The 18,849-nt window shown below is 37.0% G+C and overlaps 1 protein-coding gene and 1 non-coding gene across 5 annotated transcripts in view; both read right to left on the bottom strand.

The window, feature by feature from the left end:
• Window positions 1–18,849, bottom strand: part of CEP295 (centrosomal protein 295) — a 46,662-nt gene that overhangs the window by 12,765 nt on the left and 15,048 nt on the right. For 3 of the 4 annotated variants that reach the window (XM_074535139.1, XM_074535140.1, XM_074535141.1), the window contains exons 10-20: window positions 18,419–18,643; window positions 17,053–17,183; window positions 15,426–15,638; window positions 14,267–14,358; window positions 13,046–14,114; window positions 11,917–12,088; window positions 11,614–11,766; window positions 9,995–10,108; window positions 4,251–4,357; window positions 2,580–2,706; window positions 777–1,010 (exon numbers count right to left, since the gene is read on the bottom strand). In XM_074535139.1, coding sequence (XP_074391240.1) covers window positions 777–1,010; window positions 2,580–2,706; window positions 4,251–4,357; window positions 9,995–10,108; window positions 11,614–11,766; window positions 11,917–12,088; window positions 13,046–14,114; window positions 14,267–14,358; window positions 15,426–15,638; window positions 17,053–17,183; window positions 18,419–18,643 — 2,637 coding nt within the window. The remainder of the gene's footprint in view (window positions 1–776; window positions 1,011–2,579; window positions 2,707–4,250; window positions 4,358–9,994; window positions 10,109–11,613; window positions 11,767–11,916; window positions 12,089–13,045; window positions 14,115–14,266; window positions 14,359–15,425; window positions 15,639–17,052; window positions 17,184–18,418; window positions 18,644–18,849) is intronic. The other variant, XM_014273237.3, reaches the window with a different exon arrangement.
• LOC113460359 (small nucleolar RNA U2-19) lies at window positions 2,961–3,043 on the bottom strand. Its single transcript, XR_003382204.1, has one exon. It is a non-coding gene; the product is annotated as a small nucleolar RNA U2-19 (small nucleolar RNA).

The raw sequence follows: 18,849 nt of genomic DNA, 5'->3' as shown, positions 1-18,849 counted from the left end.
TGAATCTGTCCTCTGTCAGTTTAAAGAAAATGCAGTCTCCTCGAACATGCAAGAAAAGAAAAAACAAAAAAAAACAAGAAAGAAGAAAGTTATTAAAATGTTGTTTGGCGGTATAGAATCTTTGTCCTTGGAGATACTCAGAACTTGCCTGGACAAGCCTGTAAGCAACCTGGTCTAAGTTTGCTCTGCTGTGAGCAGGAAGGAGAATTTGGGTCACATAACTAGAAGGTTCTTCCAGGTCTAGATTAATCTATAGTTATATGATTTGAGGTTTTCAAACATTCCAGGAAGAAGTGATTTGAATTAAATCTTCATGATCACTAATAACAATGTTCTTAATTTTCATGAATGGTTAAATTTTTCTGGAGAGCATAAAATTCCCACCAGCCAGTCAGAGCTTCACCAACTATGTGACCCCTTGTGAACAATGAAGCATTATATAGAATTTCTGTACCCTCCTGAAGTGAAAGCTGTGCATAAACAAGTGACAAAAATGGCACAGGTAGTAAGCAACCCAGCCACAGTGGCAGGAAGCTGCACAGAATTGATAGAGACCTGGTCAGTCCTTTTGTTTCTGCACTAGATATTCTTTGTGAACATGTATCTAACACCAAGCTCCAAAAACATGAAAGTATGGAATTCTTGCATGTAGAATCCTTACTGACTTTAAAATGTAAATTGAATATACATAATACAGACCAATGCCTAACACTGAGCAAGCTCCTCATTCTATACGATCAGAGAGCAGCACAAAAATGCTATAAAATAAGGAATACCTTGGAAATGTGTATTGTCCTCTGAGTAAGAGTTCAAGTTCCCAGTAGGTCTCCCCAAGATCTGCTCTATCTGGTTTTCTTTATAAAAACACATCTTTCCTTCAGACAACTGACTTTCAGACGCTGCAGACAAAATCTCTTGCCTCTGCTGCAAGGTAAAAGGAAGTGAGGAGTTCCAAGGGTGGCTTCCTGTTTCTCTCACAATTCCACCTTCTCTTCTATTAGAAGACAATCCTGAAATAATAAGTTAGATATTATGCATACAAACCACTTGCATTACATCATTTGAAAAGACAGTGCTTAGCATCCTGAAATATTCATAGAGTTCTGGGGTTTTGTTTCTTTAATTGTCTCCTGTCAATGCTCCTACAAACCTTACCACACATTTTCACATATGCAAGTTGCTAATCTCTAATTAGAGAAGAGTCAGTACACAGCACTTTTACAGAATGAAGACTTAGGAAATACTGAAATAACATCAGAAAAGAATTAATACTGCTATTTTATGCTAACTCGCACTCCTTTAACTCCTACTGCACATAAATGTGTCAATCCTTTCATGTGATCTTAAATATCTTCCTGACACCCCACAGTGATTTTATTTGTGCTCAAACAGAAATTGCTTTATACCAACACTAGAAATCTGAGGGATCAAGACAACCAAAATCATGTTCCTAAACAGTACACCAACGCTTCTTACTCTATATCATTATTATTTATAAGCTTACAGAAGAACTGCACAAAGCTACCAGAAAAGGTCACTACTAAGCACTGAGTGTATGGTGAAGACACATCTAGACTTGAAAAATTTATTTACTCAAATAACTTCTGGTATTTTTCTTCAAGAAAAAAATTGGTATTTTTCTTTCACAACTAAAAAAGGAATGGAGAAGAAAAATTTCAAGAAAATTACCTTAGAAATGACTTTAGCTTTCTTACATCAATAAAACACAGATGTGTCACTCGAGTTAGAAAGCTTACTACTCAAAATAACATCTGTTTGAAAAATTAGGGTTAAAATGAGCCATTGAAATCTCAGGCTGTAAAAACTGTAATCTTCAAAAGTTGATTTATAAACATAGAATAACACATATACATACATTTCTTAAGAAATCAGACGCATGTCAGAATAACTCAATATTAAGCCTCAAAGTAAGTAAATCCAAGGGTCACTATCTAATCAATTTCAAACTCACTTCCATGTTCATAAGTAATACTGTCAGGAGCACTTATGTATTTACTATAAAGGAATTGGTTTTGATTTTATGAAAAAGTAACAACATCAAGAGGTAGACTACAGACAAAAAATAGTAAGAACACATATTTCCCAGAAAACTATTAAAAGTCAATATGGCATTCAAATGACATTTTCACAAATAAGTCCTTAAGAATAATGGTGATGACAAGCAGATACTGGAACAAGTCTCTAAACAGCAAGACAAACATAGCTCTGCAATAATCCATGATTATATATTGATTAGGAAACTTTTATCAGTGTATCATTTGAAGATAATTTTTAAAACAAAAATTGCTGCTTGAAAGCTGCTAGTGTTACAGCTGCATAATAAAACTCAAAACATCCTTTGCCAAAGCAGATGTACAATAATAATAAATTATTATAAAAGTAAAAAAATCATAAGCACCTAAAAAAACATTCTGGTTATACTCAACTCTGTAAGATGTATTAATCAACCTTTGGTGAAGTTTGACAAAAGCTTATTTCAGAAGAACTTATGTTTGGTGAGTTCAACCCATTCTGCCATAAAATTAAACCACAATTTTCCTTTTACAAGAACAACAAACCTGAACACCCACCAGTGTCAACAGGGTTTGCATTCAACATTTCACTGGTTGAAAAGGTGCCAGTGGAAACTGTTGAAGTTCCATCACAGGGTATTCGTTGCACGAAAGCCTCTGAACCTGGCACTTCCTAGGATAAAATAACACAACTATTATTACCATGTATTCACATGTTCAGAAGTAAAGCTGTAAACCCACACATTTTATTCTGAGCTCAGTTCAAGTGTAGGAGCCTTCATGTTTTGCACAGTCAGGCAAATACAGATTCATCCTTGCTCAGTACAACACATTCACACCCCACGTCCCAGGCACATCACCCCCAACAGCCCCCTCCCCTCTCTCTCATACACACACACATTCACACACTCAGTCTCACATAAAGCCTCCCAGAACTGCATACAAATCATGACACCTAGAAGATAAAACATCTTCTGGTGGTCAGATTTGGCTATTTCTCATCACGGACCCACTTCAGCTGAATTGTGGATCTCAGAGGGACATACATGCAATACATTAAAAAACTCATGAACTTTATAAGTACTTTCAATTTTGAGCTTTTTGCATACAGGAGACTTAAAATCTAATTCTATGAAATTAAACTAAAATATACAAAATCTTCTAAAGCATTACCTTCTTTAATTTTAAGGTAAGCTCTATAAAGTCAAGAAGAAGAATTTTGAAGAATTATGTGAACAGTTCTTCTCAAACTCTGACTTAAAATGTGCCCTAAGAAAATAAAAAAAAATCTAGGAAACCCTTCTGCTACATTTTTCATTACGTACTAATATATATATATTAGTATATATACATATATATATGTATTTTTATTATTAGTATGTGTGTGTATATATATATATAAGTATGTATACATATATATACACACACACATATATATATGTGTGTGTGTGTATTTAACATACACATTTAGAACATTTACATCCCAAGGTACTTCTATATATCCATGTCATACACAGCATGTTTTAAATACTGTTTTTATCTGCTACCAAAATTATGGAATCTTTGAGGGAGAGAAAGGAGGGAGACTGATGCTGGTTTTGGCAAGGCTTTTAACAGTCTCACAATATTCTATGATCCCAGTTTGGATGTTGCAACCTGGATGGGTGGACACTAAGAAGGGTAAAAACCTGGCTGGATAATCAGGCTCAGAAGTCAGGGACTGAACGGATACACACTCAGTGGAGGTGGGGAACAAGTACACAGGGTTCTGTGCTTGGCAATGACCCAAAGGAGGTGACACCACACTTTTATCAAATCTGCAGACACATTAAGTCAGGAAGAGCATGCCATGCACTGAGCAGCAGTGCTGGTATCCAAAAGGACCTCTGAGGCTGCTTCTACAGGAATGGTATGAAACTCAGCAAGGGCAAAGTCCGGCACCTGGGAAGGAAGAAGGCAGAGCACCAGTCCCAGCTGGGCCTGCCTGGGGGGCAGCACTGTGAAAAAGGAGTCTTAGAAGTAGAGTGTAACCCACTGTGTGCCCTGACTGAGGAGCAACAGCATCCCAAGCTGTATGAACATGGTTACCTCTTTACTTGGTGCTTGTTTTACTGCTGCATTTAGAATATGCTCCCACTCTTAGCCACCCAATATGAAAAAGAAAGATTACACCACAATATAAAGAGTGAGTTATATGATTATTTTGTTATCACCAACCGTATTATCAAGCCCCAGTGATGGTCCAGAACTTGTTCTAAGTCTCTCTCCACCTTCAGCAGTGACAACTGGTGAATCCTGAGACACTTGAGAGTCCTGGGACTGGGCTGAACACAAAAGTAACAGAAGTAATGAGGAACAAAAAGCCATTTCGAGTTCATAGCGAGCAACGCACAGCAGAGGGCAGTAACACTCCACTGCTGCTGGCCTCACTTTTCAGGCACTGATTCTGCCCGGCCTTACCAACTTTCACCTACACAGGAGTTTCTGCTGCACCACACCCCCAATTTCATCAGTGACCTGTGGTCCTTGACATGCCTTCCTATAATTTCTAACTACCCCAGAGCAGACAGGAAGAACTGGACATTCATGTTTTGGCTTAGCAGAATGAAGTGTGGCTTTGCCAGTGTTATCACAATCATTTCACTGGAGTGGGGGGAATCCTTTACAAGCTACCATTACAGTGATTACAAAGAAAAGCAGACATTCTAAGTGAGTCAGAGAAACCAGAAGAACTGAATTGCTTAACTATAGCATGACTAATACCATGGAACTGAGTCACACTTGCCATAATGCTCTCACACATAAAAGTAAGCAAGATCAGTATCTGCAAAAAATCCACCACAGCAGCACCCAACAAATGCAAATTCTGCACTCAGTGCTGATAAGCATCTTCAAAGTTTGTCAAGTCTATGATTATAAATTAACTGTCACAAACAAATACACGTTATTATTTCCAGTATAGTTTTCAAGAAAGAAGTGCTAAGTATGAAACTGAAATTAAACACAGGTGAAGTAGGCATGTTTTATCCCAATTCTAAAAAGGCTGCTAATGACAGACATTTCAAACCCCCAGCTTTTATAAGACTCTCTACTGAAGCAGACCTAACTTTTTCTGAATCCTAACACTGGTTTGTACTTTGTGTACGCTGAAACTCAGCTTCTTACCAGATGGCAAACTCTGGTTGTTCTAATTTATACTATTAAAAAAAAGGAAATGTTTCCTCTGTAAAGCAACAACAGTAATGGACTGATATGATATGACAATAATAAAGATTGTGTTCTCAATAAATACGAAGCATTTTGAAACTCATTTCAGGGAGAGGAAAAAAAGTCCAAGATTTCTTATAGCCACTATTATCCAGCAGATATCTAGGAGAAAGAAACATAAATGGAAATACATCTAAAACACATTTATTTAGAGGCCAAGTACTCAGCTCAAGTCTGCTCCTCTTCCTTGGAGCAGGATACAGGAGACAGAGGATGCTGGAAATGAGCAAGGCCTTCAAGAAAATTCCTTGAAGAGCATGAAAACTGCAATCATCTAATCAATCGCTATGTAAACATCTCCATAGGAGAAAAAAATGCATAGCACAAAAGATTACTAAACCTATAGTAACAGCAAGAAGCAGTGTCTAGAAATGGCTGTCAGATGTTCAGAAACTAGAAATAGACTATTTATTTTAAAATTTAATAAAAAAGTAAATGCTGGAGCAAGCTACCACATAATTCTCCATTTCCTGATACCTTTCCATCAACATTAGAGATACTTTTCTGAAAGAAGTTATTTTATTTTCTCTAGAATATCACCAGGACAGGCATTCAGGACACACTAGAGATGAGATTCAAGCATTTAATAATCTCTTGTATATAAATTCTGTGGACAGCTATGTTACAAGTATTTCGTTACTGAACTGCAATAACCTGCACTGTTCTTGTGATATTAATACCAGGGATGAACAGTATCAGTTTCATGCTATAAACCAAATTATTTAATTAAAAATCCATGCTCATATCCATTACTTTATTATATTAATATATCTCTAAAAATCCTGTATTTGGGGATTCATAAAGGAAGGTTTTTCAGTCTTTCTCCCTCCTCTAAAATAATAGTGCAAGGCTCTTACAGCATCCTGACATCAACATGGGACTTTCATGTTTTAACTTTCTGGCCACCACAATGTCACAAAGAATTCATGTTTAAAAGCTGAACCTGCAATATCTCAAATGCTTATTTTTCCCCCCAAGAGGAATGGCAGTAAAATAGCAACAATTATTTTAGGGTGCAATTTGAAATACAAATGACCAAAAATCCAATCACTCAGTGAAGACAATATAAAAACAGGGCTTAGTCCAAATCCAGACATGTAGACAAACAAGGAAACAAACAGAAGCTAAACTGGTAATGGAAAAGGCAGTCTGTTAATGAAATGCCAAATTATGGACAACTATTCGTGATTACTAAAGATAAACTGAAATCTTAGGTTAGCCTGGATCACAAAACAAAGTCCTGCTTGGAAAAACATCCCTGTATACAGCAGCAACACATGAAGATAGTCACACAGGGAACACTGCTCAAGGGAACCACTGCAGACACACAGAGAGACGAGCCTGATGAAGAGTCCTCAAGGAGAACTGTGGAAGAGGAGCATGTATCAAACCTAGTCACTAAGTTGCAGGCTGACTTGCTAAGGAAATTAGGTTTATACAATCAAACTGCCTGTCTCAGTTGCAGGGTTACTCTGTAATTCCCTATTAACAGTTTGAATTCTATTGGCCCAATCTAGCCAAACAGGATTGGAAAGAACATCAAGTGTCCGAAGTTCCCAACTCATCCTATCAATGCATCAGTGCCATGTAAAAGAGCAACTCAGACTTTAGACTCACTGGTGGCGCTCAAGGCAACCTCACTTCAGTTACCTGTTCTCTGGCTGCAACCAGCTGGTCACTTTGTGCAGTACTGGCAATCACTCAGTACTGAGCACAGGGATTCATCCCCCCTAACTACAAGGAATCCTTAAGACCCATCTTACAGACATGGCTGCCTTTAAATTTGAGAGGCAAATTATACAGGCAGCCAAATACAGACTTCTCAAAAAAAACTGCCTGTTACCCAAGGCAAGTCTCCTATCAAAGGAAACTCACCTCTGTGGATAAAGCATCTGCATGTAAAGAGGATTAGGAAACTATGTGAACATCTATATTAAAAGAAGAAAACCCCAAAGCTTTCTGTGATTATGTGTTTAAGAGGATTGCCCTCTTGAGCAGATCAGCAACCAAAAGTGCCAGCAATAATCTTTAAAACATACAGGCTGTGAGGCTGTCTCTGGTACTTTCAGTAACTAGTGTGGTATTTCAGCAAGAAAATCTACACCCCCTTGCACTTTAAATACAGTTTCTGAAGGGAAAATGTAAAGTATATTAGATTGTTGCTTATTTTTTTAAAAATATTTTTTAAAAGCAGACTTATCAACTTTTTCTTTTCATCTTTTATTTATGATATGGAAAAGCATGTGAGCAGTGACTAGGGATTAGTACACATCTAGTAGTTCTGTAATCATGAAAGCAGTACAACTCCTAAGTTGTAAAGGCTTATATTATCTGGTCAAAGGTTCAAACCAGCAAGAACATTACTGCAAAGAACAAGGTCAAGGATCACACAAAGCACTCATTTGCTCTTACCTGTAGAGATACAATTACATCTTGAAAACATGAAAAAAATGCAAACATGTTCTGGTAAGAATCAATTAGCAAACAATATTTTAAAACCAAATTAAATAAAAAAAATAAGCAACAATCTAATATACTTTACATTTTCCCTTCAGAAACTGTATTTAAAGTGCAAGGGGGTGTAGATTTTCTTGCTGAAATACCACACTAGTTACTGAAAGTACCAGAGACAGCCTCACAGCCTGTATGTTTTAAAGATTATTGCTGGCACTTTTGGTTGCTGATCTGCTCAAGAGGGCAATCCTCTTAAACACATAATCACAGAAAGCTTTGGGGTTTTCTTCTTTTAATATAGATGTTCACATAGTTTCCTAATCCTCTTACATAAACTATAGCATGGTTCATATACAATAGTCTATAATGTAAAAAAGCACTACACCAAGGTATTTCATATTAATTTGGTAACAGCTGCTCTAGCAACAGTGCTACAACTCACTCATAAAAATACAAGTCTTTTTGTCAAATATTGTTAAAAGACAAAATATTTTCATGATACATGAAGCTCAAAGATAGATATACTTCAAAAGGGGCATTCTGAGAAATAAAGAAACAGCTGAAGGAAAATGAGCTTATGTGAACTTATTCAAAACAACTACAATTCCAAGTAAATCCGACTGAATAGGAAATGATGTCTCAATGCAAACAAAACGAAAAATCAAAGCTTAGGGTCAGTGATGAAATTTCTAGCAAAACCAGGACATGTATACTACATAGCTGTACTATGGGCATATGAAAGCTGCTAAGTTTCTGAGAACTCCTCTACAGCTCCAGCAATAGTTTAGATGGATACTCAAAACTGTACTGGACCATGCAACACTGTCATCTTGTAATAAGCTTCAGATAGCTTTAGTGGATGTTTTATAAGCTAGTCATCTTTGTTCTTTTATAAAGCCAGTCAAGTTACCCATAACATGTTCAGTAGGTTTTAATGTCCTTGTAACAAAATTATTTTGAACGTTCACAAAACTTTATAACAAAATTTTTTTCTTGATAACCAAAACAACTTGTTTTATTTTATGGAATCAGAAAACTCTGCCACCTATGAACGTGGCCAATTCTCAAAGGTATCCTTGTTCAGTAAAAGCTCTTCATAGACAGACAAGAAAAGAGCTAAAGCAGTCCTTACAATATTACACTGCTGCTCCTTTTGACATATTCAGTGGAGCATGTGAAAAGCCTATGATGGCTACTAGAAAAGGTCAAAGCAGAATGGACCTCCCTTGAATACCGGCTATACAGACTTTTCCTAGACAGGAGAGCAGTCACAGCTACTTGAGAATTCCAGGTGCCTGGCTCAGCTCTAGCACTGTGTCAGTCTCACAAGCTGACAGTCATGACTAAAGCACTGTGAGCTGAGAGTCACAACTGCCTAATTAAACAGAAATTGCAGATACAAAATAATTCCCTGACACCAACCAAGGCAATGGGATGAAGCTGCATTAGGGCAAGCTCAGACTGGACATTAGGAAAAGGTTTTTCACTGAGAGGGTGGTTACTCACTGGGACACATGGAAGTGATCATAGCACTAAGGCCATCAGAGTTCAAGGAGCAACTGGGCAGTGGTTTAGTTTTAGGTAATCCTGAGAGAAGCAGGGAGTCAGACTCAATGACCCTTATAGGTCTTTAAATTTGAAATATTCTACAATTCTTAATTTTCGTGTCTGTCACACCTAAGACATTATTCTTTCCAAGTTTTTTTTTTGAGTTGATAAAATCTCAGCCTTCTCTTTTTTGTCTCAACCATATTTTTAAGTAATTTCTTATACACACTGATCTTTCAATGGACATCAGGATCAACACATTAACAGTCCAGAAGTCTTTTTAAGCACTGGTTTCCCTTCTATCAATACAAGAATCACTGGGTACTGAATCAGGAATGCCACTGGGTCTACCCAAAATAGGTTCCCACCTGGAATACCTGCAAACCTTTACAATTCTAAAGGTTACAGATGAAAAGCACATGCCCTGGACAAGAAACTGTTGACCAGCAATGAAGTGTCCTGCAATGTGGACTTGTTACCAGAATGGTAATGGATCACAAAAACCCAAAAGACAAAAATTCATTTTGAAACAAGTGCTTATTGAAACATCCTTTTTTATATTCAAAATTCAAGGACATTAAATAGCACTGCAGGATCTTTAACAGCCAGGTCATATTCTACAAATAAACACAAGCAAAATCAGCAATTCTGAATGGCTGAACGGTGTTCTTGAAGGGAGAGGATTTCCTCACCTGATTCACATGAAGTTTCAGCAGCCATCATCAGCAGTTGTTGTAATAATCTTCCTGGTGGATTAGTTTGCCTTGGACTTTCACTGGAGGCTTTTCCTTCATAGCTTGTTATGCCTGAGGGAAAGATATCTTCATGAAGAGCATGATGTTTCACACATGCAAACTCCCCAGAGGTTGAAATCTGAGCAGTTTCTCTAAAACCATCATCTGTTTTATCTGGATTTAAAACACCTGCAATCAGTTTAGGTGTAAAAAGGAAGTGTTTTGCACTTCATGAGGAACATTAAGATGCATATTCTATTCTACAGAAATACACTGCTGAATTTTTATGGTCTCCATTTTAATGAATCTAGCCATATCACATCAGTCTATGCATTATACAGGCTGAAAGATTATGCAGATCATAGACTTCTCAAAAACTAATTCCTAACTCCACCAAAGTATTTCTTCAAAAAAATCTCAAACTAATTATTTCACACAGAAAGTCCCAGAAAAGTTGCAAAAAATGTAACTTCTCCAGATTCACAGGTAATACAACTTCTCTGCTCTGGTTTAAAGATGTCTTTCTCTGCAACCCAGCCCACAAAACAGCCCTTTCTGGCCACCCAATCCAATAAAAATCTCAAGTTTTTACTACCTACCATTACCAATGGTTTGATAATACAAGAATAAATCACCTATGGATCTTAACAGTATTATACAGCTAAGTTTAAATTACTAAAGTTCAAGTTTAAGTTACTAAGCCAAGTGCTTTTGAGAACATAAATATATTCTTCCATCAGCAAGTTTTGTTGGGGAAGGTTCTATCTAATCAAGATATCAAATCGGTCCAACAAGAATTCTTCTGCATAAACTGATACTGACTAGTATTAACTGCTTTTCTTTAATTGAAGGATGTCCCATATCGGCTGTTCATTATTTTGCAAGGAATAGGCCAGATGGGCCTATTATTACTCACATTGCTCTGCTGAGCCTTTTTAAGAACACAACATAAAAAGCTTTGTATAATACGCATTACATTTTAGACATGAGGGGACACTGAAAAAAAATTAAATGTTTACCTTTAGAAAACATGAGTTTGTTGTACCTGTTAAATAATGTCCCTTACAGAGAATTGCAAAGCATTGCCAGCTGACTGTAACAAATATATTTATAAAATTTGTATTGCTCTCCAAGTTTTTGCAACTTGTTTTTTAACTAGAAAAAAACAATTTAAAAAGATGGCCTAAAAATTTCTGTAGAAGCTTGATACTAACACCTTACTTGAAAGATTTCACAGTCACTTACTTGGTATAATCAAAAAGTAAACCATTAAACAAAATCTACCAACTTCTCTTTAGACTTACTGTAAAACTGCCTATTAACAAAGATCCTGCCCCAAAAAAATATCAACAGGGAACTCAGGTCATGGAGTAACTGAATTTTCTTTTCTTGGTGTTTAAATTTTGTTTCAATTATGTTTTTCTAGACAGACACTCACAAAAGAAAACTCTTCTGAACTACAACTTTGCCAGTGTAAGTTATACTTTAAGAAAGGCAACAGTATCAGCTATAATTTCCTAATAATCTCAAAGATTATATTACTCATAACAGCACTTATTACATATTTTATACTTTACCTGCCAAAGAGAGCCTGCAGTTCTTGGGCGTGTCTACCTCTGGTATAACACTAAGTTCATGCTGCTCCAAACCAAGACCTAACTTGACTTTTGTCACTGGTGGTTTGGAAGATCTCCGTTTCTGTTCTCTACAGAGAACTTTCTCAGGTTGTTCTGCAAAACAAAGTTTAGTATGTTGCAATAATATGTGTACCAACACAGACACACTTCAAATAACTTGGAGAGATGGGAGAAATGGAAGAGAACTCCAACTCAGCTGTAAAGCAATAAAAATTATAATGAAAAACAACACAACAGCCTTACTACTTTGCTCAACTGGGCCAATGCACCGTGAAATTGTTTCACTTCCATGAAATTTACTCCTGCCACAATTCTCTTGCTGGTAGTTTTCTGACACTTGGAAGAAGTCAGTTGTCTTAATCCTGACAGGCTTTTGTGCCTCTGTCATTTCTTCATTTGGGCAAATATGTCTCACCTGAGAAGGGAGGAAGCAGTTTTATATAAGATTATATTTATACTCATTTATCAAAAGAGCATTTTCTCTTGTGTGTATTCCATGCAGGACAACACTGAGCACATTGAGAAAGTAATTCAATTATGCAGGACACCAGACAGATCTGCTTAGCTCACAAAAACATTTGGACATGGAGGTATTTTACTGAGCTCTACAAACCTAATGTGCTAAAACACAATTAGTTACATTTTCAAGGCCTTTGTGAGATTAGATCAGAGTACTTATCATTTTTAATAGGAAAAATTCCCAAAAAGTCTGCTTTTACTTTTTCAGCTCCTGAATTCAAGAATTTTAGCTGCTTGGAAACTGTGAAATCAAAATACAGGAACTATAGGGAACGGTTATTCTCTAAGATGGCTTCTGTTTAAAAAAAAACCAACAAAAACACAAGAAGAGACAAATGGAGGCTCTTTATAAGCTCAAAAATAAACTTGTATTTTTCTTCTGTTACTGAGAAACAAGCAAATTACAACTTGAGTCTGCAGCAGCCAAACCAATTTCATAGTGGATACACACAAAAAGACAAGCTTTAAAAATTATCTATTCAAGATGCTTATGATATCCTTTCAGGTATTACTTCTGTATTTTTAATACAGGGGGTGCTTAACACATAGAGGTGCATTTACAGATATGAAGACAACTCTACATACAAGGCATTTCAGACAACAATTTCAATAGGCATTATGTTCAGAGACCAAGCACAGACCTTCACAGTATTTCTGTTAGACTTAATAAAACTGTGCTCTTGGAGCTTTACAGAGGAAAAGCACTGATTAGAAATCACAAGTCCTAATTGAAATTTTCATTATGGGAAATCACCTAAAACTATTAACACTCCATGGGGGTACAACGTAGCATTGACTTGTAGGTTTGATCACCTACTGATGATTACCCATGCAAAGTGTTCCTAAAGCTTACCTGCTTGTTTAGAAGTTGTTTCAAAGCCTCTTGCTGTCTCTGCATCTGTTCCTTCAATTTATCTTGCTTCTGTAAAAGTAGTTTTTCTTGTATTCTCTGTTTAGAAAGAAGAGCTTCTCTTTGCGCATCTAGCTGCTCTTGCAATTCTTTCAAATGCTTTTGCTGAGCTTGGATGCTTTCTGATGAGGCCAACACTCTGTCCCTTAAGTTCAGTATACCAGAATAATTTAATGAAGATACATCTCCTGCTTTTGACATCAAGAATTCTTCAACACCCTGGGTTTTAGATTCTTCATGCACTAGAATTGTGGGTTCAGAAAGACTGAGAGGTTGATCAGGGCTTGTTTTGCTGCTGCTCTCTACAGATCCCTGCTGGTAGGCTAAAGGATCAGCCAAGGCTGATCTCTTTGTGGCTGGCATGACGGATGTCTTAAATGGATGCTCTTCTCCAGCTTCTGTCTTGTTTCGATAGTCAGACATCTTCTGAGGTAACTCTTTAGAGTGCACTGTTTCTGAAGACTCAGAGAAACTTTCTGCAGGCAACACAAATCTGAAGTGCTGTTGGTGTGCTTCTGGTTGTGTTCTTACTGCAGTCACTTCTTTCCTGACTGACCCTGATGGTAAATGGGACTGGAACGGTTCTCTGATGTGATTACTGGCAGTTTCAAATATTCCCACTTGTTCCTGTGAAGCACAGTCACAGGGCAAGTGAAACCCTCCAGGCTTCAATTCTGATGCTTCTGAAAACTGCACTGATTTTCCAGGACAAATATTATGCACTTGCCCTTGCTGCTTCTGTGAAGACGGTTTTTCCAATATACCCAAGGTTCCTGAAAACACAGGTAATGACTGCACATACTCTTGGGCGTGAACTTGTTCCGAAGCCTGGTACTGCGCTGGCTGCACTCCTTGTGTCTGCAGGGGCGGCTCTGAGACCGGCTCTAAATCAATGGGCTTTGCTTCCCTGGTGCTCAGAGGTGTTTCAGAAGCACACAGGTACCTTTGCCTCAGTGTATTCTGATACTCCTGCAGATTCTTTCTAACTTCTTCAATTGTTTGTTTGTGCAGCCTGAACAGAAGGAAAAGATGAATCTTTTCAAAGTAGTGCAAAACGAAACAGCAATTTCAATAATCAAGGCCATTCAAATTACTTTGAACAGACATTTAATAAAGATGCTTTACATTCCATAAAGACACTTTACCTTCCATAAAGACACTTACCTTTTTTGCTGCAGAAGGCATTGTTGAAAATTATGTATCATCTGTCTATGACTGTCTTCTCCTGGACTCCTGGCTTCTGATGTATTTCCAGTCTAATCAAAATAAAATAATTTTAATTGTACATATGCAACTAACTCACAGAAAACTATTATGGCATCAGCCTTAAGCTGTATGCTCTTGCATCTAAGTTTACAGAAGCTGCTGGGTACCACCATGTTTGAAGTCTGTGAGATTTCAGCCTGAGGCAATGAAGCTAAAGGAGTTTCTAGAACAGATGGCCCACAGCTACAGCCTCTCTCTGCACACACCATCAAAGTCAATGGTGCTTACAGCAGCTCAGCCTAAAGAGGTAAATATACCCTGCAAACTCAGGGAGCAATGAGCCAGTGTAGCTGCATTTCCAAGGCAATCAGGCTCACAACAGTACTGGTTGTGCAAGTGAAGCAAGATTTTATACATAAAAAAATTACTTTCCTTCAACATCCTCCATAAATTTCTCTTCTTTAAGCAGCTGTTTGAGATTTAAACAAAGACAGAGGTAGATTTTTCTTTTTCCTCCCACCACGATTTTTTTTACCTTTCTGAAAAAGGTTATGTCTATACGTACAATCATTATGTGACTATAACCAGATTTTACCAACAGGTATTATTATCAAGGCTGCCCCCTGAACTACAGAGAGACAATACAACAGCAAAAGTGACAATCACAAAATCACAGAATATCTGAGTTGAAAGGGACCCACAAGGTCATCAAAGTCCAGTTCCTGGTCCTGCACAGGACCATCCCCAAGAGTCACAGCATCTATCTGAGAGCACTGTCCAAACTCTTTTGAACTCAAGAGAGGCTTGGTGCTGTGACCACTTCTCTGGGAGCTGGTCCTGTGCCCAACCATCTTTTGGTTAAAAACCTTCTACCACAGAATCTAACCTAAACCTCCTCTGACACATATTCATGCCACTCCTTCGGGTCCAGTGATACCATGTGAAATAGAAGCTTGTACACTAGAAAAAGAAGCTTTAATACGTACAAATTTCTAACTCACAGCCTAAAAAATAAAAATTGTCTTAATTGATATAGTTCAAAATTGGTAAATGGCATTCTTTATTTTTATAATAATAGTAAATGAAAACCCACACACAATTTTCTGTTATTATTCACCTCATGTTCCATTTGGTTCTGCTGGTCTGTGGAATGGAGACTGTGGCTTTGCACCAGCTGACTTTGCTCTTCCTCTTCCTTTTTTTTCTTAGCCTGCTCCAAACAGGTTTGCATTTGGATCTGCAGATAATCAGCCTCCAAAAGAGCTTTCTCTTCCTCAATTTTTTTAATCAAGGCCAGCTGCTCCTGTTTCTGTTTCTCTATTTCCTCATTCTATCAAAAGAAAAGTGAGGGGGAATCTCTAGAACCAAATGACAAAGAAACCAGAATGCTCACACCCAACACCACACACAATCTTTTGTTCCAAATTACAGAAGAAATTCTATTGCTGGTGACAGGTATTACCAAGTTGCAACAGGACCTTTAAAAGTACTTTCAAAGTCTACAGGAATAACTTTGTTTTACCGGCTCAATATTTCTAACAATCCCTGAGTCCATTTATTATTGCATTATTATCTGTTCTCAAATTAATAAAATGGATAAAATCAGAATTCATTCAAGATATCATCTTCCAAAGACTGCAAAAGAAGCCATTTTCCTAAACCTACTTGAAAAATCTATTTTGCATTTTATTCAGTTTTTCATCAGAGTTCAACACATCTAAACATTAATTCAAGCTTTACAAAAGCTTCTGAAATAGCTAATGTATAACCACTTTGAGAGCACTCCATAAACCTCTGAAGTACTCTGTTTATTTTTATTCTCTTTCCATGTACCTATCAGCTACAATTCACCTGGATCCACACCCAGTGACAGTATATGTGCTTTTAGAAGGGAAGCAAAGAAAAATTTCAAAGCACTGGCAAAGATGAAGTGGACAACAGCCTTTAATAACAGTCTGAAATGGGATGTCAGGAAAAGCAACCTGAGAAAATGAAGGTTAAAAAAAGCAGCCACACTTTCACAAAGGATCTGTTACTTCTTGTTTTTTTTTAAATATTACTATTTTGTCAAAATTTGTTTCCTTGATTTCTGAACTTAAACTCTACAACTGAAGGCTGCACGTAGACCCAAAATTCTGGTTTTTTCCAACAGTTTCTTTTAAACCTACCACATAACAGCTGGTATGTCTCTAGGGATACAACAAAAATTAAAATACAGTGAAACACAATACACAATAGATATAATTAAACAATGAATAAAGGAATTATTTTCTACATGTAATAAATATAGCATTGCCAGACACACAAAAAGCTTCCTGCATTTGCTTCCAAGATAACAAAAAAAAAAACCTCAAGGTTTGCATGCTCTTCCTGTCACTCTAAACACAATCTCACACGCTTTCCTACATTATTACACAGGGTAAATAAAGTTTTCAGAGTTGTGTACTGCTGACTATACCCTTCCTTTATAAAACAAAGATACTAATGTACAAATGTCATTTTCATTTAACCATGACTATCCTTGCCTACAGCACCTGTTAGATTTGAAGAAACTGAGGGTTTCTACTCTATTCTAAATTCCAGCTACAGCTCCATCATTTTTGAGAAGTATAGAAAATGTTACAGTAAAAGTTCAAATGTTAAGAGTGCCTATAGCTGCTGTATAACCTGAAATGTTTTAAAATCTCCTGTAAATCGTTTTTTTACACCACAACTGAGGTAAGAATAAATACAAACACACTTACCCACTTCTGTTTCTCCTCTTCCATTCTGATTTTAGCTGCCTCTTCCATTCTGATTTTAGCTGCTTGTTCTTGAGGATGGATTGGAACTGACTTTTCATCTCCAACTGTATTTTCCAACATTTTCATAGTGTCTAAAATAGACATGTTATTTAGCTGTAATTGCAGTCAGAATAAGCCTTGGATCTTCTTTACATCTTGCTTTACAGTTTCCCAACATCTCTCAACAAAATGCCTAAGCTGCTCTTGAAAGGTTCTATATCCTACTACTCTGCCTGTCTCCATAAGCTGGAAAATCAGGTTTTTTATATTATTTAAGTCTTTAATAGCCCTTTATTGTGTGTCTTTCTTGAATACCAGTAATGTCCCAGCTTCAATGGGACTGAAAATTATTTCTAATATTACCTAGGAGGCCAAGAGCAAGATCATCCTGAAGAATCAAAAGCCACACATTAACCTCTTGGAACAAAGAGGGTCTAAAACTGGCAGTACTGGGCAATCTAACATTTGGCTATTGCACAAAAAGCAAGTCTCAATCCTGTACTCTTAGCTTCAAATAGCAGCACATTTTCCCCAAGGCATGGTTTCCCTCATGCTGCACTATCCAAACCCCAGGTATTATGCTGGCATAGTCATGTACATGATGGAACTAAATCACTTTATCTTGTTTAAAAAAAACAAGCACCCTATGGAAACAAATTACCCAAAACCACGTGCCACAATCTCATCACTTGAAAACTTCAAAACTCCCACTCATACAAGATCACGAATTCAGCATTAGTCCAACCAGAAGGGCACCAAGGACAGACATGGGAAGTAACCCCAAGATGATCTGGCTATCAAACAAACTGCAGTGTCCAACTGCTATAAATTTCAATTTAACAAAAAGGTTTTTTGGAATGGTGCCTAAAAGCAGAAAAAAACTCCACTCATCAGCTTATGCTTGTCTTAGGCATTTATAGCTGTCAATCTCCAAAGAAAGCAGCTTTGCAGTTCAACAGGTACAGAACTTCAATGCTGACTCCTGCACTGAGAATTCTATCCCTGGAGGCAAACACCTATTAAAGTACAGCAACACCAACTGTGACAACAATTTGAGTGAGATTTAAAAGAGAGAAAGATATTTTGGACATCTGTTCTCTTCAAGATCTTAATGGACAAGTTGGACATAAGAGCAAAAAATCTTTCCTATTTGTGGTTTCAACAAATCCTCAATGCCTTGTAGGCACAGACAGGAAACAGTACTTCATTCAATGTGACAAAACTTTTAACACTGAAAGTTCATTAAACAATTTTATCACAGTTACTGTCAAAGTCCCCCCATAAGTCTTTTTGCTCCTACACAACGAACTTTGCCACAGGTATGTACCTTTGGCTTCACACACTGTATTTTTCTGCTGCTCCTTGTTAAGTTCTAAATTGCCTAATGGTCTCCTCTCACCAGCAATTGTACCTGATTCAATAGTTTCAAATTCACTTTGACTCTCTTTCTCATTTTTTGATGTCCACTCATCTTTTTGGCTTCTAATTTTGTTCAACAATTTCTTTAAGGCAAGTTTTGATCGAGGTTGGCAAGTTTTTCCTTCTTCATGCCCTATAAAGAATAGAAACTGTTAAGAGTTTTGGGTAATGAATATCTTTGTATCATAAAAAAACCCTCTCTTTTTTTTATTGCTTACAGAGTTGGACAAATAGCTTAGGTGTATTTTTAAAATCTTAGCAAAATTTTCTCTTACCTGCAAGAGAAAAGCAGTAACTTGTCTCTGCAAGCTATGAAAGAAGGACTAAGCTGGATGCAGT

Source organism: Zonotrichia albicollis, chromosome 2 (genome assembly GCF_047830755.1).
Source record: "Zonotrichia albicollis isolate bZonAlb1 chromosome 2, bZonAlb1.hap1, whole genome shotgun sequence".
Lineage (NCBI taxonomy): Eukaryota > Metazoa > Chordata > Aves > Passeriformes > Passerellidae > Zonotrichia > Zonotrichia albicollis.
This window is presented reverse-complemented; position numbering and strand designations above follow the sequence as displayed.